General features: G+C 41.7%; 1 protein-coding gene across 1 annotated transcript in view; it reads left to right on the forward strand.

Moving 5' to 3' along the window:
* AP3S2 (adaptor related protein complex 3 subunit sigma 2) overlaps positions 1-25,628 on the forward strand; it is a 66,242-nt gene that overhangs the window by 28,318 nt on the left and 12,296 nt on the right. The window contains exon 4 of the mRNA XM_082619622.1: positions 436-507. Within this exon, the coding sequence (XP_082475748.1) occupies positions 436-507 (72 nt within the window). The remainder of the gene's footprint in view (positions 1-435; positions 508-25,628) is intronic.

Below are 25,628 nucleotides of genomic sequence, written 5' to 3' on the forward strand. Positions count from 1 at the left end.
CATGGAAAAGTGTTTTGAAGTTAATGTTCATTGAAATTAGCAGGACAGAGCTATGTTAACACCATGATAATGAAAAATGTTTTTACATGTATACGTGGAGGCTTGGGGAAAGGACATAGTCTTATAAGTAGCTGTTACTTCGTTATTCTTTTATATCAGCTGGCATCTTATAAAGGGGGAAAGAAAGCCACATGTGTCTGCTGGTTGTGTTGCTATACTGAAAACAAGACTGTCCTGTCTTCAGTTGTCCCCTTCAAATTGGGATAAGTAGGGTGATCAGCTAGTGCTGGGAGGTTTGCGGTGGGGTTTTTTTTGGGGGGGGTCGTGGGTTTGAGATTTATCATAAGGTAAATAGTATCTTGACTGCCCCCTTTACTTTCAGATGTGACATTTATGAAGATGTGACTTATGTATCTATTTCTCCTCGTTTCCTAGGTTTTTGTGGAGACTCTGGATAAGTGTTTCGAAAATGTTTGTGAATTGGATTTGATCTTCCATATGGATAAGGTAACCTTCTCTCCCAAACCAGGGTTACTAGGAAACTAAGAACTTTGGACATCTCTAGGCATCTGTACACCTTCATGTTCTTTCTTTTGTTTTTTTTACTCTAGGGCTAGTCCTAGAACCTAAGTTATTAAACTTAATAACTTAAGTTTAATAGTTTGGGGAATATTTTGCTGAGATTTGTTACCAGTTTTAACACACACGGGTTAATTACTGGGCCTATATTATGGTTCGTGTTTTCACAGACGGACTTCTTGGTTTAGGGCAATGATGGCTACCAGGCCAATGGTGAGATAAATAGTTTTATATTGATTTTGAAATGAGTTTCCCAGGCATAGTCCAGTGACAGTGAAGCTTTGAAATAAACACATCATGGTTTTGAACTTAGCTAGTAAAATGTACCCTTTTCCTAAAGAGTAATATAGTGACTAAGACATCAGTAGCATAGTTTGAGGTCAGGTGATACTCTGTAGGGAAGCCTGCCAGGCAGAACTGAAGTGGTCCGAAGTACATGTTCTCAGTTTTGTGTTGCTACCATAACTGTGACATGGCTTATGTCCTCATGTGCCAAATGAAATATGGGAGATAGCCAGCAAGGGGATAGGAGCTGCCACATTTATTTTATCCAACTGGGCACATGCTGTACCCAGTGCTGTTCATTGGTGGAGGTTGGTGCATCTTAGGTTTGCTTGGTCCTGGTTTTTCTTCCACTGATTATTGTCACTATGATCCATGGCCCTTAGAGGGAGATAATGATGTTTAGGAGACTACTACCCATTGCTATGCCATGATCCTTTATTAATCTGTTTTCATCATAACGAGGTAGGTTATTTTTAGATCCATCATTGCCATCTAGAGCACTTTCATTTTCCAATAGGATCTTCAGTCTCAGTTAACTCTCCCAGGGTTTCTCAGATAGCATTTTCTGGGCTAATGCAATGGGTGTTGGAATGGAGTACAGTTTTCTCTCTCAACATGTGGCTTGGCTGTGTGGCTCCCTGAGCAGCTTGGTGCAAGAGAATCACAGAACCCCATTCCTTTTATAGATACTTGACTTGGGGCTCCCTGATAGCCTCACAAAGCTTCCGGGACTGACTGATACTTTTCTTTTTCTTTTTTTTTTTTTTTTTTTTTTCTTTTTTTTGCGTTATGTGGGCTTCTCACTGTTGTGGCCTCTCCCGTTGCGGAGCACAGGCTCTGGACGCGCAGGCTCAGCGGCCATGGCTCATGGGCCCAGCCGCTCCGCGGCATGTGGGATCCTCCCAGACCGGGGCACGAACCCGTGTCCCCTGCATCGGCAGGCGGACTCCCAACCACTGCGCCACCAGGGAAGCCCTGACTGATACTTTTTTTTTTTTTTTTTGGATTAAATTTTTTTTAATTAGTCTCTGCTTTACAACAAAGTGAATCAGTCATACATATACATCTGTTCCCACATCCCCTCCCTCCTGCGTCTCCCTCCCTCCCACCCTCCCCATCCCACCCCTCCAGGCGGCCACAAAGCACCGAGCCGATCCCCCCGCGCCACGCGGCCACCCCCCACCATCCATCCACCCCACTCCCGGCACTGTATACACGTGCATGCCTCTCCCCCACCCCATCACAGCCGACCCCCACCCCCCATATCCCCAAGCCCACCCCCAGTAGGTCTGTGTCTCTATTCCTGTTTTACCCCTAAGTTCTTCATGACATTTTTTTTCTTAAATTCCATATATATGTGTTAGCATACGGTATTTGTCTTTCTCTTTTTGACTTACTTCACTCTGTATGACAGACTCTAGGTCTATCCACCTCATTACAAATAGCTCAGTTTCGTTTCTTTTTATGGCTGAGTAATATTCCATTGTATATATGTGCCACATCTTCTTTATCCATTCATCCGATGATGGACACTTAGGTTGTTTCCATCTCCGGGCTATTGTGAATAGAGCTGCAATGAACATTTTGGTACATGTCTCTTTTTGAATTATGGTTTTCTCAGGGTATATGCCTAGTAGTGGGATTGCTGGGTCATATGGTAGTTCTATTTTTAGTTTTTTAAGGAACCTCCATACTGTTCTCCATAGCGGCTGTACCAATCCACATTCCCACGAGCAGTGCAAGAGTGTTCCCTTTTCTCCACACCCTCTCCAGCATTTATTGTTTCTAGATTTCTTGATGATGGCCATTCTGACTGGTGTGAGATGATATCTCATTGTAGTTTTGATTTGCATTTCTCTAATGATTAATGATGTTGAGCATTCTTTCATGTGTTTGTTGGCAGTCTGTATATCTTCTTTGGAGAAATGCCTATTTAAGTCTTCTGCCCATTTTTGGATTGGGTTGTTTGTTTTTTTGCTATTGAGCTGCATGAGCTGCTTATAAATTTTGGAGATTAATCCTTTGTCAGTTGCTTCATTTGCAAATATTTTCTCCCATTCTGAGGGTTGTCTTTTTGTCTTGTTTATGGTTTCCTTTGCTGTGCAAAAGCTTTGAAGTTTCATTAGGTCCCATTTGTTTATCTTTGTTTTTATTTCCATTTCTCTAGGAGGTGGGTCCAAAAGGATCTTGCTCTGATTTATGTCATAGAGTGTTCTGCCTATGTTTTCCTCTAAGAGTTTGATAGTTTCTGGCCTTACATTTAGGTCTTTAATCCATTTTGAGCTTATTTTTGTGTATGGTGTTAGGAAATGATCTAATCTCATACTTTTACATGTCCCTGTCCAGTTTTCCCAGCACCACTTATTGAAGAGGCTGTCCTTTCTCCACTGTACATTCCTGCCTCCTTTATCAAAGATAAGTTGACCATATGTGCGTGGGTTTATCTCTGGGCTTTCTATCCTGTTCCATTGATCTATCTATCTGTTTTTGTGCCAGTACCACACTGTCTTGATTACCGTAGCTTTGTAGTATAGTCTGAAGTCAGGGAGCCTGATTCCTCCAGCTCCGTTTTTCGTTCTCAAGATTGCTTTGGCTATTCGGGGTCTTTTGTTTTTCCAAACAAATTTTGAAATTTTTTGTTCTAGTTCTGTGAAAAATGCCAGTGGTAGTTTGATAGGGATTGCATTGAATCTGTAGATTGCTTTGGGTAGTAGAGTCATTTTCACAATATTGATTCTTCCAATCCAGGAGCATGGTATATCTCTCCATCTGTTTGTATCATCTTTAATTTCTTTCATCAGTGTCTTATAATTTTCTGCATACAGGTCTTTTGTCTCCTTAGGTAGGTTTATTCCTAGATATCTTATTCTTTTTGTTGCAATGGTAAATGGGAGTATTTTCTTGATTTCACTTTCAGATTTTTCATCATTAGTGTACAGGAATGCCAGAGATTTCTGTGCATTAATTTTGTATCCTGCTACTTTACCAAATTCATTGATTAGCTCTAGTAGTTTTCTGGTAGCATCTTTAGGATTCTCTATGTATAGTATCATGTCATCTGCAAACAGTGACAGCTTTACTTCTTCTTTTCCCATTTGGATTCCTTTTATTTCCTTTTGTTCTCTGATTGCTGTGGCTAAAACTTCCAAAACTAAGTTGAATATGAGTGGTGAGAGTGGGCAGCCTTGTCTTGTTCCTGATCTTAGTGGAAATGATTTCAGTTTTTCACCATTGAGGACGATGTTGGCTGTGGGTTTGTCATATATGGCCTTTATTATGTTGAGGAAAGTTCCCTCTATGCCTACTTTCTGCAGGGTTTTTATCATAAATGGGTATTGAATTTTGTCGAAAGCTTTCTCTGCATCTATTGAGATGATCATATGGTTTTTCTCCTTCAGTTTGTTAATATGGTGTATGACATTGATTGATTTGCGTATATTGAATAATCCTTGCATTCCTGGAATAAACCCCACTTGATCATGGTGTATGATCCTTTTAATGTGCTTTTGGAGTCTGTTTGCTAGTATTTTGTTGAGGATTTTTGCATCTATGTTCATCAGTGATATTGGCCTGTAGTTTTCTTTCTTTGTGACATCCTTGCCTGGTTTTGGTATCAAGGTGATGGTGGCCTCTTAGAATGAGTTTGGGAGTGTTCCTCCCTCTGCTATATTTTGGAAGAGTTTGAGAAGGATAGGTGTTAGCTCTTCTCTAAATGTTTGATAGAATTCGCCTGTGAAGCCATCTGGTCCTGGGCTTTTGTTTGTTGGAAGATTTTTAATCACAGTTTCAATTTCAGTGCTTGTGATTGGTCTATTCATATTTTCTATTTCTTCCTGATTCAGTCTTGGCAGGTTGTGCATTTCTAAGAATTTGTCCATTTCTTCCAGGTTGTCCATTTTATTGGCATAGAGTTGCTTGTAGTAATCTCTCATGATCTTTTGTATTTCTGCAGTGTCAGTTGTTACTTCTCCTTTTTCATGTCTAATTCTATTGATTTGAGTCTTCTCCCTTTTTTTCTTGATGAGTCTGGCTAATGGTTTATCAATTTTGTTTATCTTCTCAAAGAACCAGCTTTTAGTTTTATTGATCTTTGCTATCGTTTCCTTCATTTCTTTTTCATTTATTTCTGATCTGATCTTTATGATTTCTTTCCTTCTGCTAACTTTGGGGATTTTTGTTCTTCTTTCTCTAATTGCTTTAGGTGCAGGGTCAGGTTGTTTACTCGAGATGTTTCCTGTTTCTTAAGGTGGGATTGTATTGCTATAAACTTCCCCCTTAGAACTGCTTTTGCTGCGTCCCATAGGTTTTGGGTCGTCGTGTCTCCATTGTCATTTGTTTCTAGGTATTTTTTTATTTCCTCTTTGATTTCTTCAGTGATCACTTCGTTATTGAGTAGTGTATTGTTTAGCCTCCATGTGTTTGTATTTTTTACAGATCTTTTCTTGTAATTGATGTCTAGTCTCATAGCATTGTGGTCGGAAAAGATACTTGATACAATTTCAATTTTCTTAAATTTACCAAGACTTGATTTGTGACCCAAGATATGATCTATCCTGGAGAATGTTCCATGAGCACTTGAGAAAAATGTGTATTCTGTTGTTTTTGGATGGAATGTCCTATAAATATCAATTAAGTCCATCTTGTTTAATGTATCATTTAAAGCTTGTGTTTCCTTATTTATTTTCATTTTGGATGATCTGTCCATTGGTGAAAGTGGGGTGTTAAAGTCCCCTACTATGAGCGTGTTACTGTCGATTTCCCCTTTTATGGCTGTTAGTATTTGTCTTATGTATTGAGGTGCTCCTATGTTGGGTGCATAAATATTTACAATTGTTATATCTTCTTCTTGGATCGATCCCTTGATCATTATGTAGTGTCCTTCTTTGTCTCTTCTAATAGTCTTTATTTTAAAGTCTATTTTGTCTGATATAAGAATTGCTACTCCAGCTTTCTTTTGATTTCCATTTGCATGGAATATCTTTTTCCATCCCCTTACTTTCAGTCTGTATGTGTCTCTAGGTCTGAAGTGGGTCTCTTGTAGACAGCATATATATGGGTCTTGTTTTTGTATCCATTCAGCCAATCTGTGTCTTTTGGTGGGAGCATTTAGTCCATTTACATTTAAGGTAATTATTGATATGTATGTTCCTATTCCCATTTCCTTAATTGTTTTGGGTTCGTTATTGTAGGTCTTTTCCTTCTGTTGTGTTTCTTGCCTAGGGAAGTTCCTTAAGCATTTGTTGTAAAGCTGGTTTGGTGGTGCTGAACTCTCTCAGCTTTTGCTTGTCTGTAAACATTTTAATTTCTCCATCAAATCTGAATGAGATCCTTGCTGGGTAGAGTAATCTTGGTTGCAGGTTTTTCTCCTTCATCACTTCAATTAATGTCCTGCCACTCCCTTCTGGCTTGTAGAGTTTCTGCTGAAAGATGAGCTGTTAACCTGATGGGGATTCCCTTGTGTGTTATTTATTGTTTTTCCCTTGCTGCTTTTAATATGATTTCTTTGTGTTTAATTTTTGACAGTTTGATTAATATGTGTCTTGGCGTATTTCTCCTTGGATTTATTCTGTATGGGACTCTCTGTGCCTCCTGGACTTGATCAACTATTTCCTTTCCTATATTAGGGAAGTTTTCACTATAATCTCTTCAAATATTTTCTCAGTCCCTTTCTTTTTCTCTTCTTCTTCTGGAACCCCTATAATTCTAATGTTGGTGCGTTTAATGTTGTCCCAGAGGTCTCTGAGACTGTCCTCTGTTCTTTTCATTCTTTTTTCTTTATTTTGCTCTGCATCAATTATTTCCACTATTTTATCTTCCAGGTCACTTATCCATTCTTCTGCCTCAGTTATTCTGCTATTGATCCCATCTAGAGTATTTTTCATTTCATTTATTGTGTTTTTAATCGATGCTTGATTCATCTTTAGTTCTTCTAGGTCCTTGTTAACTGTTTCTTGCATTTTGCCTATTCTATTTCCAAGATTTTGGATCATGGAAATAGAATCTTGGATCATCTTTACTGTCATTATTCTGAATTCTTTTTCAGGTAGACTGCCTATTACCTCTTCATTTGTTAGGTCTGGTAGGTTTTTATCTTGCTCCTTCACCTGCTGTGTGTTTTTCTGTCTTCTCATTTTGCTTATCTTCCTGTGTTTGGGGTCTCCTTTTTGCAGGCTGCAGATTCGTAGTTCCCGTTTTTGGGGTCTGTCCCCAGTGGCTACGGTTGTTTCAGTAGGTTGTGTAGGCTTCCTGGTGGGGGGGACTAGTGCCTGTGTTCTGGTGGTTGAGGCTCGATCTTGTCTTTCTGGGGGACAGGTCCACGTCTGGTGGTGTGTTTTGGGGTGCCTGTGGCCTTATTATGTTTTTAGGCAGCCTCTCTGCTAATGGGTGGGGTTGTGTTCCTGTCTTGCTAGTTGCTTGGCATAGGGTGACCAGCACTGTAGCTTGCTGGTAGTTGACTGAAGCTGGGTGCTGGTGTTGAGATGGAGATCTCTGGGAGATTTTTGCCGCTTGATATTATGTGGAGCTGGGAGGTCTCTTGTGGACCCGTGTCCTGAAGTTGGCTCTCCCAGTTCAGAGGCACAGCACTGACTCCTGGCTGTAGCACCAAGAGCCTTTCATCTATCTGGCTCAGAATAAAAGGGAGAAAAAGTAGAAAGAAAGAATTAGTAGAAGAAAGAAAGAGAGAGAGAAAGAAAGGAAGAAGGAAAGAAAGGAAGGAAGGAAGAAAGAAAGAAAGGAGGGAGGGAGGAAGGACAGGAAGAAAGAAAGAAAGGAGGGAGGGAGGAAGGAAAGAAAAAGAGTGAAAGGAAGAAGGGAGGGAGGGAGGAAGGAAAGAAAGAAAGAAAGAGACAGGAGGGAGGGAGGGAGGGAGGAAGGAAAGAAAGAAAGGGGCGGAGGGAGGGAGGGAGGAAGGGAAGGTAGGAAAAAAAGAAAGAGAGAAGATAAAGTAAAATAGAATAAAGTATAATATATAGTAGCGTTATTAAAAATAAAAAGTAATTATTAAAAAATGCGGACGGATAGAACCCTGGGACCTATGGTGGAAGCAAAGGTATACAGAGAAAATCTCACACAGAAGCATACACATACACATTCACAAAAAGAGAACAGGGGGAAAAAAATCGAAAATCTTGCTCTCAAAGTCCACCTCCTCAATTTGGGATAATTCTTTGTAAAAAGAGGAAAAGGGGAAAAAGTCTGAAATCTTGCTCTCAAAGTCCACCTCCTCAATTTGGGATAATTCTTTGTAAAAAGAGGAAAAGGGGAAAAAGTCTGAAATCTTGCTCTCAAAGTCCACCTCCTTAATTTGGGATAATTCGCTGTGAAAAGAGGAAAAGGGGAAAAAATCTTAAATCTTGTCCTCAAAGTCCACCTCCTCAATTTGGGATGATTCGCTGTCCATTCATACACTCCACAGACGCAGGGCACATCAAACGGACCATGGAGATTTAATCCGCTGCCTCCGAGGCTGCACAGAGAGATTTCCCTGTCTCTTCTCTGCTCTCGCAGCTCCCGGGTCTCAGCCTTGGACCTGGCCCCGCCTTTGCGCGTAGGTCGCCGGAGGGCGTCAGTTCTTCGCTCAGACAGGACGGGTTTAAAGGAGCCGGTGATTCGGAGGCTGTGGCTCACTCAGGCTGAGGGGAGGGAGGGGCACGCAGTGCGGGGCGGGCCTGCGGCGGCAGAGGCCGGCGTGACGTTGCACCAGCCCGAGGCGCTCCGTGCACTTTCCCGGGGAAGCCGTCCCTGGGTCCCGGGACCCCGGCAGTGGCGGGCTGCACAGGCTCCCCGGAAGGGGTGGTGGACAGTGACCTGCCCTCGCACACAGGCCTTGTGGCAGCGGCAGCAGCAGCCCCAGCGTCCCACGCCCGTCTCCGGGGTCCGCGCCTTCAGCCGCGGCTCGCGCCCGTCTCTGGAGCTTCTTTAAGCAGTGCTCTTAATGCCCTCTCCTCGCGCACCAGGAAACAAAAGGGAAGAAAAAGTCTCTTGCCTCTTCGGCAGCTCCAGACTTTTCCCCCGGACTCCCTCCGGGCTAGCCGCGGCGCACCAACCCCTTCAGGCTCTCTTCCTGCCACCAGCCCCAGTCCTCTCCTGACTGATACTTTTGAGGTGGTCACTCTCCCTTTTCATATGAAGGGACTTTAGAAACTTCAGAGACCTCTCAACCTCCTCTTTGCAGGCAATTAGAATGGTTTTAGGCTTGTCAGTTGTTAAAGGTGCTGCTATCTGGTAATTTCTGTCAAGGAGAACCATAGCTCTAGTTTCCTTCTGTGCTACTGGGGAAAAAAAGTTAAGACTTAAAGAGACTTGAGAATATGGAGGGAACAGAGGAATGCTTCCTATAGGCCTTATTATTATTTTAAAACAATTTTTTTAAAATTGTGAAATACAAGGTGTTAACCTTGGGGTTAACACCTGGTTTCAAAGTGGATTCCTTTGGGGATGCCACCTGTTGCTTACCAAGCCGGTCTCAGCTCATGGATTAAGGGATAGGCTTTGCTTGGGAATTCCCAAGCAAGAGAAGAGGAGGCACAGGTCTCCCATCCTCCCATTGTCCCCATGGCAAGGTGTGTCAGGGCCTGTCTCTGGTAGAGTGGCTTCCTGCCCCCTTCTCCCAATGCCCTTTCTTTTTTTTTTAAAAGAAACTCTATATTCTTATTAAAATTTTTTTTTTAATTTTTGGCTGCATCGGGTGTTCATTGCTGCACGTGGTCTTTCTCTAGTTGAGGCGAGCAGGGGCTACTCTTCGTTGCGGTGTGCGGGCCTCTCATCACGGTGGCCTCTCCCGTTGAGCACAGGCTCCAGGCACGCGGGCTTCAGTAGTTGTGGCGCATGGGCTTAGTTGCTCCGCGGCATGTGGGATCCTCCCGGGCCAGGGCTCGAACCCGTGTCCCCTGCATTGGCAGGCAGACTCCCAACCACTGCACCACCAGGGAAGCCATGCCCTCTCTATTTATCAGACAACTGCAGGAGCAGACTTACCAGTGAGGAGATACACAAACTGCCTGGATACTAGGCAGTCTGTATTTGGGTGCCAGCTGTCTCTAGAAGTTGTCTCAGAATGCCAGATGCCTAACACCTGAAAACTTGGGGGCCTATGGGATGATACACCTGGAGGAGGCAGTTGCAGGTCCTATGGGAAGTTGAGCTTGGTCCTTTGCATTTTAGTGTGCAATTTAGGGTCAATTTGTAAGTTACACATGCGCACATGCACACACACACCTGTTGGGATTTTGATTGGAATTGCATTGAATCTATAAAACATTTGAGGAGAATTTACACTTTTACAATATCAAGTTTTATCCATGTTATGGTATAGCCATTTCTCCAGGTCTTCTTTGAGGTTTCTCAGTGAACTTTTACAATTTTTCCCATAGAGGTTTTACATATCTTTTATTAAATTTATTCCTAGATACCTGTTTTTTTAATGTAATGATGTTTTAAATATTCATTTTTTGCTTATTGCTGCTATATAATATATACATCACTTTATTTCTGCAAGTTGATGTTGAATTCAGAGATTGTGTTAAACACTTAACTAATTCTGATATTTTATCTGTAAACATTTTGCCCATTTCTTTTCAATCCTGTAGCTTTCTGTTTCTTGCTTTACTGACTAGGAACTCCAGTGTAATGCTGAATAGAAGTGGTGATAGTGGGCATCTCATTTTGTTCATAATTTCAAAGCGAAGTCTTCATCTTGTCAGTATTTGCTGTATATATAGTATTTGAAGTATAGCAAGTTTTTGGGTAAATATTCTTATCAAGTTAAAGGAAGTTTCTTCTTTTTCTAATGGCGAAGAGTTTTTAGTCATGAAAGGGTGTTAAAATGTATCAAAAGCTTTTTCTCCATCTCCTGAGGTAACCATGATTTTTTGCCTTATCATTCTAATATTGTTCTTTAAATATTTGTGAGGATACCTGCTAAAGCAGTGAAGTAATTCCAGTCCCAACTATTTTATTGCATGTGGCTTTTAAAGGAAGTAAAAGGCCATAAAAATGTTGTTCTTTCTCATATGTCTTATCTTCAGATGAGTTCTATGAAGTGTTTCACTGCTGCTGCACATTTCTTTTACAGTTTATAAAACTGTAATTTATTTTTAGTTGCTCTATGACATCAGGAAATTGCTGTCCATATCTCCTAAGGTTTTTGAAAAGTGATGATGCAAGGACCAAATCTCACTGTACTCGCCTGCAGAATGTCTAAAGGTGTCTTCCAACAGGTGACTTTCTTTCAGTGGGATTTCAAGCTTACCTTTGCCCTAATGTAGAGCAGTTGCTAATTCAGGCATATCTTCTATTGATAGTAGAAAATGGTCTTTTACTCAGATAGGCAAAGGACCTGTCATAAGACAGGAGGAATGTCACCTTGAACGCAGTCCTTCTTAATTAGTCTCCACCTTAAGTCAGGAATTCCCATCAGGCGGTTACACTCTGCATTGGGTTGTCCGGGATAGCTGCCCCATTCCCCTAAGCAGTTGTGGCTGGAGTAGCAGGCCTGTGTAAGGTCCAGAAATGACTGAATTCCTGCTGCCCTGGCAATTTTTTTCTAATCTTGAGATTTCTTTCTCAGCTTCTAAATTATTTTTGTCAGTGTCCTCTTTTTATTACTGCTGCTCTCTTCACCTCTTCACTCACCCTTTCTTCCTGTCTTACAGGAAGGTTTATTCCATTCCATTTCTAGAACTAAGTCCTCTTCCTTTCTCTCCCTAATATGCAGCATAATCTCGGTTCTTCAACTCATCTCCGAGGTGTCTTTGCTCCTTCTCCTGTATCTACAAATTTCGCCAGATTGTCCCAATCTCTTACAGAATACAGCTCTCCCCATGCTTCTAGTGCTCCTTTTAACTGTCGTTTCATTTCCATCATTTCATTTAAGGTAAACCTCTTCATGTGTGTGTGATTTATACCCAGTCTTGCATTTCTACTTCGTCTGTTCCTTTTGTGGAGCCTATAGCCTGGTTTTCACTTCTACCCCAAATTCACTGATTATTTCCTAATTCTATTTGCCAATCTTCACCTTCTTTAATGTTTCTGCAGTATTTGATGCCGTTGATCGTTCCATGAAGCACTGCCTTAATCCTTTTCGTACCTTTGTTTCTGTCACATAGAACCCTCCTGGTTCTCTTATTCTCTTCCCACCGTCTACCAGTAAATTATGATGTCAGTCATCTCTCACTTCACTCTTTTCCCTCTCTTACTTCTATCATAGATCTCATCTGTTTCTCATACTTAAACTATTATCCACTTAGGTAGTTAGTAAATTGGTATTTCTAGTCCTGATGTGTGGCCTGAGTCTTATTTTTCCCAACTGCTTGAAGACATTTCTTTCTCATTTCATTCTAGTATCTTGTTTCTTCTTGCCACTTCTTATCCGTAGCCAGATTCAGCACGTGTCTCCTGAAAACTGTTTCTTCCCTTAGCTTCCCTTTTCCAGTGGTGCTACCAGTATTCTATGTCATGTACACGCAAAACCTTTCCTCCTTCTTCCTTGCCCCCAGCAGCCAGTCAGTCACGAAAATCTGTGCTTCTTTCCATAGAGTCCTTCTTATATCTTGTTCTTAGATTCACTAGTTATTGACATTGGTCACACTTGCTTTTATATCTCTCTAGGTACATACTTTTTTCCTGAACCATTTGAGAGTTAGTTGCAGACATCACAACTTTTCAACCCTAAATACTTCAGCAGACCTCTCCTAAGAGCAAGGACATTGTCTTATATAATATGTTGTGCGTAATTCTCTAATATACTTAATTACAGCATAATTAATTAACCACAACATAATTAACATTCAGGAAATTTAACATTAATATATACTGTTATCCAATATATAGTTCATATTTAATTTTTCCCATTTGACCCAGTAATGTCCTTTATATATATATATAAATTTTATAATCCTAGTTTCAATTATGAGTCAAGGAGAGCCACTGTTTTCAGTTATGGTGTCTCTTGATCTCAGTTGTGTCTGTCGGGTTTTCTAACCTTGTTTTCTCTTCATCCTTGTTGATCCTGTACACTGGAATTAGATTCATTTTCCAAAGCACCCTTTAGACTAGCTCCCTTGATCACAGACCCTGTTTTGGTCCCCCATTATCAAGCTTTGGCCCCCTGTCCAGGCATTCAAGGCTGTTCACAGTTTGTCCTCACTGTCTTGTCCTCACTTACCATTACTTCTAGCCAGATACCTTCTCCTCTAGCCAGAGTGGACCAGTCTTCATCACTTTGTAATTCTTGCTTCAGAGCCTCTGCCTGAATTGCCTTTCAACATCTCTTTGTAATCCAGTCTGTCATTCAAGCTCAGCTCAAATCCTACCACCCTAAAGCTTGTCCTGGTTACCCTGGCCTGTCATCATCTCTGTGGACAATATGTAGTGCTATTTCTTACCTTATGTACCTTAGTTTATGTAAGTTTGTATGTTTTCGCTACTCGACTAGACTGTTCTTTTCTTTGTGTTTGCCCTTGTCTCCCTCCCTGGATCTAGCGTGGCCCCTTTTACTGAGTAAGGTGTCTACAGGTGAGTGTCACTAAAGAGTTCTCATGTCTCTAGCCTCATGAGCTTCTTCATGATTTAAAATGCTGCAGGTTGGAGTAAAGTTTGATTTCATAGTCTCTGGCATAGTCCTCAACTCTCCAGACTGTGCCATTTGGAGCTTATCTTGCCTGGGCAGTTGGTTCCCTTCTGCTTTCAGAAATCCCCCAAACACAGCTCAATTTCATGGCTGAGGTGGGTATTGGTGTTGATTTTGGTGAATTGAGTTTTGTTCAAAGAAAGTAATGTGAGTAGCCTAACATTCTGTTCTACCAGTGCCTCAACAGCAAAGCTGGGTTTGGAGCTCAATTGGGCTTTCAAGATTTGGTCATCAGAGTCATGGTTTAGTGCGTACGTGAAGGGAATTCATCCAGCCTTTTTATAGATTTCAATCTGCAATGGGCTGTCTCAGGAGATTTGGAACATATGCTTTGGGGCAGGTCTGAGCCCAGGAAACCTTGTAGTATGGAATTTAAATCTCTGCTAAGTATAAGCTGCTGAAATGGGAAAATGCTGAGGGCTCAAAATTGAAATGAACTGTTGAGACCTAAGATGAAAGGATCATAAATAAATGATGGTGCTTGTTAAATGTCCCTTCTGGGAACAGAGGTTGTGATAAGAAAGCTCATTAATGCCCTCCACACCCCAGTGATGTTTGAAGCAGATACCCTGATTTCTGTTTCAAAGAATGGAGGAAGAGTAAAGGACACACGTTTTATGTGTTTTTAGTGAGGAAGGAGGAGCTGTTTGGGCCTAAAAGAACAAGACGTTCTGTTTGAGTCTTAGTTCTTGTGAAAGGTTATAGTTGGCATGTCTAACCGTCTCTGGCTACCTGTGTTTCTCTCTCTGAATGCTCCCGAGAAAGTGGAGGGGAGCCGAGGCTTGCCTTTTGTCCCATCGCATCCCAAGCCCTTCTCTGCTGAGGCTTGAGAGAGAAGAATTTTGTGGCAGAATATTTTTCAGAGGCTAGTATCTTATTCCCTCAGGACAGCTCAGAGATTAGCAATAATGATTTCTTAAATTTCTAACATTGCTATACTTTGTTTTAAAAAAAGGAAAGAAAAGCTCAGACTGCTCCAAACTACACTTAATATCTGCTACCCTTTGCGCTTGAACTTTGCACTGCCTCAATGTACAGTCTCATTGATTGCCACTTGAAATTACAGAGAACCTTTTTGGTTTGTTTAATCGTTCCTTATTACTGGTTTAGGGAATACTATTAGGATGATACTGTACACAAAACAGCAAAATTTGACCTTTAGAGCTGTTTGTTATCTGGCCTTTTCAATAAAACCTAGTGTTTGTCAAGACTGTAGTTATAGCAAAGCTTATTACCAATGATGTTACTTGGTTGTGTTGCAGATAAAACAAATTGTGTATCACTTTGATTGCTGATGTGTAGGTGCCCTAAAAGGCTGGAATTGAGATTCACTTCTGCTGTTCTTGCTATTATTATTTATGATGCAAAAGAGGATTGGCCTGCTCTGAGATAAAAAACAGAATTTCTTGATCCCCAGTTGAAAACCCTTTGCCAGACTTGGTGTTTGTATCAATCTAGGTGGACTAGGTAATAACATAACTCCACACTTTCAGTAGCAGAAAGGTTAATTTCTCACTCAGGCTGTGTGGCCGTTGTGTGTCTCTGCTCACTGTAGTCACTCGGGGGTCCAGGCTGAAGGAAATCTTCTTCAACGTGTACTTTTCCACCTGGGCGCTTAAAGTGTGTTGGCTCTTAAAGTGACGCATCCATTGCACTCACATTTCATTGGCCAAAAACAAGTCACATGCTCTCACTTAAAGGCCTAGGAAAGTGCAGTCCTACCATGTGCCCAAGATGGGGGGGAACCTGAAATAGTTTTGAATATTACTAATGACTACCACAGTTTTGTGTTTTTTTTTCATTTATTTTCTTAGAGGCAAAACAAATCCGATGTTTGCTTCAGTATCAATTTATAGGTGGAAACTTAGAAATTTTAGCATCAGAAAAATAGAGGAACACTCTTGTAAAAAGGAAACATGATTGAATCTTAGGAAAAGGCATCTCATGTAACAGCTTTTCAGTTTCTCTAATGAAATACTTGGCATTTATGTCTTATATACTTCCCATATGAATTTAAGGTGATTTACAAAATTTAAATTCCCTAATAGAATAAATTGCTTCCATATCTGAGAGGCAGGTTCCTCTCTCCTTATAGAGGCTTTCTTCCAGTTATCTATCTTACCTTGGTGGCTTTCTGACCTTGGTAAAGTACTGAAGTCTGTTGAGAATGTTTTTGTCTTTTTTTTCTCTGGTTATCAAATAGCAAACATTTATTAATGAGGAGGCCACTGTGTTAGATATGGAGATACAAAGATGGAAAAGACAAATATTCTGTCCTCAAGAGGTTCATGATGCACCTATAAAGATGGGTCACATAGAGACATTCCTGGGTCTTGGACTAAAGCAACATTTTTGGAGAAGGAGCCTTAAGTTGAATGTAATTTTTTAGGAGGCATGTTATATGAGGGAGCCCTCATTTTGTACTACTTTTTATAGCAGTGATCACAAGCACTGCATTTAGTCAAATATATATAGTATATCTGCATATTGTACTTCACAAAACTAAAATGTATATACATTATTTATACAGAATAACATAACACCTAATCATGAGCTCTTTTATTTAATGATATTTAATCAGAGGTAGAGAAAGAAGAATGGAACTTTAAAGAAATAGCTGTTTCTGGGGCTAGCCTCTGAAATTGAGGAGGGGCAGGATAGATGGTGGCCCATCTACAGCTTTTGCCTGAGAGCCTGAGGTCCTAGATATGGAGCATGTTGGGCAGCCTACTGACTGAGTGCAGTGGCCTGTGCTGTGTGTGGCAAGGCTGGACCAGCACCACAGGTGTGACGGCCCCAAGTTAGGTAGCTGGAGAAAACCATTAGCAACTTGAGGTAGAAGATCACTGCCAAGTGAGAAGACCAGTGAGGTCTGTATGAATTCCTGAGTAGAATACAGTTAGCCCTCTGGATCTGAAGGTTCCACATCCGCAGATTCAGTAAACCTCAGACTGAAAATACTTGGAGGATAAAAACATTCCAGAAAGTTCTAAAAAGCAAAATTTGAATTTGCCATGCTGCCAACTATTTATATAGCATTTACATTGTATTTGTAACTATTTATTTAACATTTACATTGTATTAAGTATTATAAGTAATCTAGAGATGATTGAAAGTACATGGGAAGATGTACGTAGGTTGTATGCAAATACTGTGCCATTTTATATAAGGGACTTGAGCATTCACGGGTTTCAGTATTTGGTGGCGGGGTCCTGGAATCAGCCCCCAACAGATACCATGGGTGGACTGTAATCATTCAAGGGAAGGGTAATCATAGAAAGGGAAATTAATGTTGATTGGGCAGCTGCTAAGTGCCGGGCATTGTGCTAGGTACGTTAAGCCCAATAATCTTTAATATAGTAGATAGTAACACCCCTGTGTAACAGATCAGCAAGCTGAGGCTTAAAGTGCCTAAAACTTAAACAAACAAACCAAAAAAAAAAAAAAAAACCATGTTCTTTCCACTATACTACAGAATTTGAGAATTTAAAAGCAGGAATATTATAATAAATATGATTTGTAAAAATTTACAGAATTTGTTGACTTCTCCTTCCCAAACCAGAATTCCAGGAGACCAAACAGTAGGAACAAAGGCTAAAGGTATGGCAGGGGGTGGGGAGGAATGGGAACATGAGGGGTGAAGGCCACTGGAGATCGGGAACTTTGCATAAACTGCCGCTAGACAGAGGGTCTGCCAGCTGAGGCATCAGTGGCATTTTGGGCAGTAGTGCGTTGTTCATTGAACTGTGGGTACCCTGACCCCTCCACTAAATGCTAGTGGGTCCTCTGCCCGGTACATTTCCAGATGCCCTCTGGGCTGGGAGCAGTGCTATTCCAGATGAAGGGCACTGAGTTCGAGGAGGGTGTGTGTATGGGGTTAGGCCGAGAGAAGTTGGAAGAAGTAGATGATGATCAGGCTGTGGAGAGCCTTGTCCTCTGTGTTTCTGAGTCCAATGTACGCTCCCCAGTGCCCTTCTCACCAAGCAGTTTTGATACTTCCTCATTCTTAAAGCATTCTTTGTTTCTAGTTTTAGGTTTTATCTACCTTTCTGGCCATTTCATCTGGCATTTTGAGCTTCTTACCTCTTAAATGATCCCTCTTCTCTTTTCTTTTAGACACTCTTTTCTTAGGAAATCTCACACAATCCCATGACTTCAGTTATCTTTCTGCTAGTGATTCCTAAAGTACCATCCAAACTCACTTCACTTCAAACTCAGTTATGTCCAAAACTGAATCTCTATCCCCCTGTATTTCCAGACTGACAGTTCTGGAAAGGTTTTAGGAAAACTTTTCTTGGCATTCCCCTCACTGCCCATAGACTGAAATAGATATACTTATCTTGTTTCCCCCCCAATCACCTTCAATTACTTTTGCTGTGACATTTAACACAGTGTGTTGTTTTTGCTTATTTGCCTGTTTAAGAGCACACACTCCAGAGCCTGCATGTCTCGGCTTGATTCCTGGCTCTGCCGCTTAAGAACCATATGGCTTGTGCCTTAGGAACTTATGTGTGGACAGGAAATCGTGATAGCACCTAGCTTATATGGTGGATGTGAGCGTTAAATATATGGAAAGTGCTTAGAACATAGTAAATATTTATTTCATTCTTTTGTTTGTTTACCCCCCGCCACCTCCAGATACTGTTAAGGTAAGGATCAGACTGTCTTGCTCACTACTGTATTTCCAGATATTAGCACAATACTTGGCACATACTGGTTATTCATTGTTGAATTCATTTGTCCATCTACTGCCAGCGAAATAGTTAATCAAAAATTCCTTTCTTCATGAATCTTATATCTACTAGAGGGAGACAAAATAAAATAAATGTTAGGTGGTAATAAGTGCAGGAGAGAAAATAAAGCAGGCTGAGGGGTGGGTAGGTATGGCTTGATATTTTATATAGGGTGCTTAGGAAACGCATCCCTGATAAGACGGCATTTGAGCAAAAACCAGAAGAAAGTAAGAGAAGAGAGAGATAGGTTCTTCCCTGGAGAAGAACATTCCAGGTAAATGGAACAAGTCCAAAGGCCTTGGGGCTGGTATAGCTGAATGGAAGTGAGAAAGGGGGGGAAATAATAGGAGATGAGGTAGGGATGGGGAAAGAGGAACGGAAAAGTCACCACTGCCTCTGGAGAGGGGAGCTAGGTAAGTGTGGGGACTAACTTTTCAAAAATGTTGTACCATGTGCATATATAGCCTATTTATCACACTGGGTCTTCTAGGCCCAGTGCACTGAAGAAAGAGTACAGCCCTCTCTTAATATAAGCTTTATACAGCAAACAAACTTAAGTTGCTGACTGCTGCTCTGAGGCAAAGTCTGAGCTTGAAGCTAGATAAGTTGTAGATTGTCTACACATTATCCCTTCACCTTAGCCTAGGAACTGTGATTAACTCCGGAGTACAAGTGGGAGGGCCAAGGGAGTGTGTGCACAGTAGTGGTAATGGCCCAGAGTACACCTCAGGACACATTTATGAGTCTGAAAGCACATCGATCTAGATTGGGGAAAACAATTCGCTACATTGACATCTTGGTCATTGATAAATCTTTGTGGCCTTATCTGCTTATGACCTCAAGAATTAAGGTCCATATTCTGTAGAGAACAAGTTGCTTGATGTGTTTCTGAAGTTAGCCAGGTCTGTACCGTGAGACATTTTTAGCAGGTTAGGGCAGAGGGATGCCCAGACCCATCCGCCTGCGGTTGAACTCCCGATAGCACTGAAGGGAGGTCATCCTGTCAAAGCCTGGAGTTGAGCACTTCCTGTTTTTTGCCCAGTCACTATACAAGTGCATCCCTTTAGATTTTCAGAATCCATATATCTGAATTTACCCTAGAAGAATCATGTTAATGTTGTTTAGAAACCTCAGGGAAGGAATGGAAGGTTCCTTGCTGACTGGGTCTGACCCCCTTGGGCTTTAAGACTGCTGCTTCTTTTCCTACCTACAGAATGAGAGAAATGGGCACATTCCACACAGGTCTGTCCCTGGCACCCTGCTGGCTTTCTCTTTTTACATTCATCCTTGGGCACTCGTCTGCTTTGATACAGATGGGCGACAGATCTACATCTCATTCTGACCCAGGCTAAAGGCTTGTGTTTATGGGAGTGTACAGCACCTTTCCATCTGGATGACCTGCCATCACTTCCAACTTAGTGTACACCAAACCGCTCATTTTCTCCTCCTTTCCTCACCTCCTCTCTTGCCTACCCCTCACCCACTTACCCACTCAACTGTGGTCTTCTCTTCTTAACTTTCCTTATTCTGTCAGCGATTTCATCTTTCTTCAAGGCATGAAATCTCAGGGATGTGTACTTTGCTTTCTATTTCCAAGTGGTCGCAAAATGGTATTGGTTCTTCTTTCAGGGTCTGCTTCAGTCCCACCTCTGCCTTTCCTTCTCTTTTCCTTTCCCCTTTCCTTTCCTTTTCCTTCCTGGGTAACTAATATATTAGCTCTAGGTAACTACAGCAGCTATATCCAGTCTTTCTCCCAACCTTTTTCACTCAGTCTAATCTTCCATAGAAAACATTTCTCCCATTTTCCCTTCAGTCTACATTCTTCCTTCTGGCCTCAAAGGATCTCTGGATTGTGGATCCTCTTGTCCCTCAGGCTGTCTCTGCTTTGGAACAGAGACCCCTCAGGCCAATCAGACACATCTTCCTCTGTTTTTCATACATACCTTGTCAATTCCCACCTCTTTGCCTTTGCCTATGCCTTGTCCCCACCCTGTAATACCCTCATCTTCTCCCTAACAAGCTTTCAAGGTTTCAGCACCCAGCTCAAGTTTTACATTTGATGAAGTCTTCTCTGAACTCCAGTATTGTAGGTCTCCAAGTTATTTGTCTTCTTACTCTTGCTTTAAAATTTTTATTCCTAATTGTTTCCAGTAGGTTTTAAACTCTTAGAATAGTGTCAATATGTAATAGTTTGTTGGTTACCTGAACAGTACAGGGCACTCAAATATAACTGGTAGGTTGATTGTTGCAGTTGATTGATTGTCCAAATTTTGTGTGGTTTTTAAATTTTTTTAATTTTCAAAGCACTTTTCAGATATAATGTCTGATTAACATAGCTAGAGGCCTATTTTTAAAAACTAGATTCTCATTAGACCTCAACTTTCAAGGTTATGACCTGTGTACACCCACTAGTTTCAGGGCATACATCAGTCTATCACTTAGCTTTGCCTTTGCTCCCTTGGGAGATAACATCTGGGTGGACTCAGGAGGAGCCCTGTGTGCCTTGAGTGGGATTCTGCCTGAAGTGGCTTCATGGGTTCTGGCTCTACTAGATTCTAACTTTGTGACTTAGGCAACCCTCCTAAGGACCTCCTTGTGCCTCAGTTTCTTCAGTTGTAAAATAGGGATGATACCAGGGTAGAGGGCAGGGACTTATTCTTTACTGCTCCAGAGGGCACAGGTAGGGTCAGGAGTTGGAAATGGTTCCATGCACATTGTAGCTCAGTACAGTTAAGAACTTTCGAACAGCTATTACTGTTCCACAGTAGATGGAGCAGTTTAGGAACAGTTGTGAGCTCTTTTCACCTCAGCGAAGACTCTGTTCTGTCTCAAGAGCCAAAGAATAAATTCCTGCATTGGGAAGGAGGTAGGACAATTATAACCACTACTAGTATTCATCAGGTACTTAAGTGTGAGGCACAAGTGTTTTAAATACACTGCCTCATTTATTTCCTGCATCATTTTATTTTATCTTTAAATAGGTATGTCAGGTAAGAACTCTTGTTCTCCCCATTTTACAGATGGAGAAACTGAGCTTTAGAGCTAGGATGCCTCAGTTTCTCCAAAGTCACACAACTAATAAGTGGCAGAGACAGAATTCAGACCCTGGACTCTGATTTCAGAGCCGGCACTCTCCACACAGCTATGCTCCCCTTAGTGTCCTCTCCTGCTTTAGCATCCTCAATGTGGTAAGAATGTATTAAGCTCATGTTTTGTTAACAGATAACCAGCCAGAGAGAGGATAAAATTCAAGAGAACAAAGCCTGGACCATTTTCTTTACAAAGTGTTGTGCTTAGCATTTGGGACCAATATTGCAAACAGGCAGGAAATGAGGGAGGATGAAACAGTAGACAAAAAAGAAAGTCCTGCTAGAACGTTTAAAAAAAAAGTTACTTGGGCCTCCCTGGTGGCACAGTGGTTGAGAGTCCGCCTGCCGATGCAGGGGATACGGGTTCGTGCCCCGGTCTGGGAGGATCCCATATGCCGCGGAGCGGCTGGGCCCGTGAGCCATGGCCGCTGAGCCTGTGCGTCCGGAGCCTGTGCTCCGCAACGGGAGAGGCCACAACAGTGAGAGGCCCGCGTACAGCAAAAAAAAAAAAAAAAGTTACTTCACAGAGAACTCTGACTCATTATAGGAATTTTTTTTTTTATAAGGAAGGAGTAAAATGCAACGAGTACACTTTGCTGCAGTCAACAGTACATACTCAAGAGCACAAAACAGGACTTCCCTGGTGGTGCAGTGGTTAAGAATCTGCCTGCCAATGCAGGGGACACGGGTTTGAGCCCTGGTCTGAGAGGATCCCACATGCCGCGGAGCAACTAAGTCCATGTGCCACAACTACTGAGCCTGTGCTCTAGAGCCCGTGAGCCACAACTACTGAGCCCGCGTGCCACAACTACTGAATCCCGTGTGCCTAGAGCCCATGCTTTGCAACAAGAGAAGCCACCACAATGAGAAGCCCGCACATCACAACGAAGAGTAGCCCCCACTCGTCGCAACTGGAGAAAGCCCACACGCAGCAACAAAGACCCAATGCAGCCAAAAATAAATAAATAAATAAATTTATTTTTAAAAAGAGCACAAAACATAAAACCAGCAAGTGAGTAATCCTTTTTAAAGAAGAAGAATTATTAGGAGAGAATAAAGAATAGTTTTTTGTTTTGTTTTGTTTGAAGACTTTACCATGATTTTTTTCTTTTTTCTTTTTTAATTTTATTTATTTTTTGGCTGTGTTGGGTCTTCGTTGCTGTGCACGGGCTTTCTCTAGTTGCAGCAAGTGGGGCTACTCTTCATTGTGGTGCGTGGGCTTCTCATTGCAGAGGCTTCTCTTGTTGCAGAGCATGGGCCCTAGGCACGTGGGCTTCAGTAGTTGCAGCGTGCGAGCTCTAGGGCACACGGGCTTCAGTAGTTGTGGCACGCGGGCTCAGTAGTTGAGGCGTGTGGGCTCTAGGGCTCAGGCTCAGTAGTTGTGGCGCATGGCCTTAGTTGCTCCACAGCATGTGGGATCTTCCTGGACCAGGGATCAAACCTGTGTCCCCTGCATTGTCAGGCAGATTCTTAACCACTGCACCACCAGGGAATTCCCTAAAGAATAGTTAATGAGTTACTGGGTGATTTGCCATTTCCCCTGCCTGGATAGCTTCTCTTCCATTTACTGGTTAGTTTAAGGCCCAGCCTCGTCTAAACTTCCACAGCATTTTGTACTTGGGTCACAGTCTTCCTTTTATTATAGTTAATTCCATGCATGTTTTATCTTCCCTCCTTGACTAAGCCCTTTGAGGCCAGGGTCTGAATCTTATCTTCACTTCTTCCTTCCAGCTTTAACATTCTGTGATGTTAAGCATATTTAAAAACAGGTATTGATGGGACTTTCCTGATAGTCCAGTGGTTATGACTCAGCACTTCCAGTGCAGGGGTCTCGGGTTCTGTCCCTGGTCAGGGAGCTAAAATCCCACATGCCATGCGGCACGGCCAAGAAAATATTAAAAAAATAAAAAATAAAATAAAAATAGACATTGTTACGGATCACATTCTTTTAGTGAAAATGAGTGAATACTTGAACCTAATACATTATCTTGTGTGTGTGGGTACAGTGGGCTCACATATACATACTTAGTATATACAGATTCATCTCTAACCATTTGGCAAGAAGAAAGAGAATTAAATTCTAAATACACAATGATTCTGTCCACAATTCTACTCCCTTAGTCTGTGCCTGGAATGAGTATGAGAGGGAAGATTTGAATCTGCTCTTCTTTGCCTCTCCTCTCATGTGCCTGTCATGTGCCTCCCATGAGCATTTTACTGTGTTTAGAGTGATTTTAATCCCTAAAGATACAATACAGATTTTCAATCTGTGTGGTCCCTAAACAACAAGCCAGCCACTTTATCTAGTACTTAACTGAGGACAAAAAAAAGTAATCAAGAGGAAAGACTAGCCAGGTTGGACTGCATTGGTGATTTAAGGGATTTTGGCTATGCATAGTTTCCATCTTACTTGGTGACTTTAGAACTTAAACCTTATATAAGATGAGGTTCCACTATTTTCTCATTTTTTCATTGTGTGATCATGTGAGTGAAAGAGAAAGACAGAAAATCAAGGGCTAGGGATTGGGTCTTATGGAATTTTATGACAAGACATCTGGAGAAAACTGTGGAAAATGTCTAGTCTAAAAACCAAGGAAGGTCATGAAAGTGGTCCAGGAGACACTAATAGAAAGGAAAAGAGAAAAACAGAACTTTACAAAGCAGGTTGCTTTCTTTTCCTGCTCTCTTTGCTTTAGCAGAGCATACCAGGTTTCTGGAAGGCATTTTTATGCCCTCTTCCCCTTTTCATTTCTTTCTAAAATGGATAATATGGGAACTAGAGACTTACTCTGGACAAAATGACTCTCAGATGATTTTCTCTTCCCCTATCAGTACTGAGTCCACTTGGAGCATCCTCCTACCCTTTGGCCTATTAATAGCCACCACACCCCCAGCATAGACAAAGAGATGGTGCATACCCCATCCTACCAAGAATCTCTTCCCTCCTTACTCTCTGGAGGCCTTTCCTAGGAACTGATGAAACCAACCAAGCTTTTTGACTTGGGGTAGAAAAAGTTATTAGCACTTAGATTTTATATAGTAGACTAGATATTTTATTAGTGATTAACAGTTCTTTTTAAAAACTTGAATGTTGCAATATTGGCATCCTCCTGTTCCAATACAAGCACTGTGACCATGCTCTTCTGTATTTGATGAGCATTTTATTGTCTTCTCTGTGGTAATAGTTGTTTTAAGAAAGATATGAGGGACTTCCCTGGTGGTGCAGTGGTTAAGAATCCGCCTGCCAATGCAGGGGACACGGGTTCGAGCCCTGGTCCGGGAAGATCCCACATGCCACGGAGCAATGAAGCCCATGTGCCACAACTACTGAGCCTGCACTCTAGAGCCCACGAGCCGCAACTACTGAGCCCGTGTGCCACAACTGCTGAAGCCTGCATGCCTAGAGCCTGTGCTCCGCAACAAGAGAAGCCACCACAATGAGAAGCCCGCGCATTGCAACCAAGAGTAGCCCCCACTCTCCACAACTAGAAAAAAAAAAAAAAGCCCGTGCGCAGCAACGAAGACCCAACACAGCCAAATAAAAATAAAAAATAAAAAAAGATATGAGAATATGGATACGAAGTGGGGATGCGAGCCCTTGTCTTGTGTGATACAGCAGGCTTTCATCCTCCAATGCAGAATACCTGGAGAGGGATTGATATAGTTTAGAGATTTCTGTGGGTATGATTGAGCTTGGAGTGTGGTGAGTGTTGACATGTCACTACCCTTTCTGCCCATGGAGTTCCTCTAGATGGGTTCCTGCCATCCCAATATAGAACTGCATTTTACTATGGAAACAGTATTATTCATAGTACTTAGTTGTAGATGCAGGGGTGCTTTATGGTATCACATTCTAGGTAACATTATGGATTTGAGTCAGATTTTGTGTCCTGCTTGCATGAGAACCTTATTTATTATAACTATAGAAAAATACATTGTAACTTTAATACTTAAAAATAAAAATAAACTTTTGGAACATGGCCAGCAATGTCTGGAGACTGTATTTTTACTGGAGGAAAGAGTGATGTTTGTTATCTTCAAGCTCCAGGTCAGTTTGCTTTTAGTGATTGCTGGAGGACAGAGGGAACAAAAAGTGCCCAGTGAACTGAGAAGGTATCTTGAGACTGAAAGACAAGACAGGCAGCTCTATATAATCAATGGATCAGTTTATTATAGGGTAGTTCACTCACAGGGTGGGATCAGGCAGTGATCTGGAAGCGTTTGCAGCTACACTCCACACTGCCGAGGGGCCCTTGGGACAGTTTCATAGTTAACCTAGTGTAGGGGGGTATGTGCTTGGAAATGGGACAT

This window comes from Mesoplodon mirus (assembly GCF_964341445.2).
Source record: "Mesoplodon mirus genome assembly, chromosome: 4".
NCBI lineage: Eukaryota > Metazoa > Chordata > Mammalia > Artiodactyla > Ziphiidae > Mesoplodon > Mesoplodon mirus.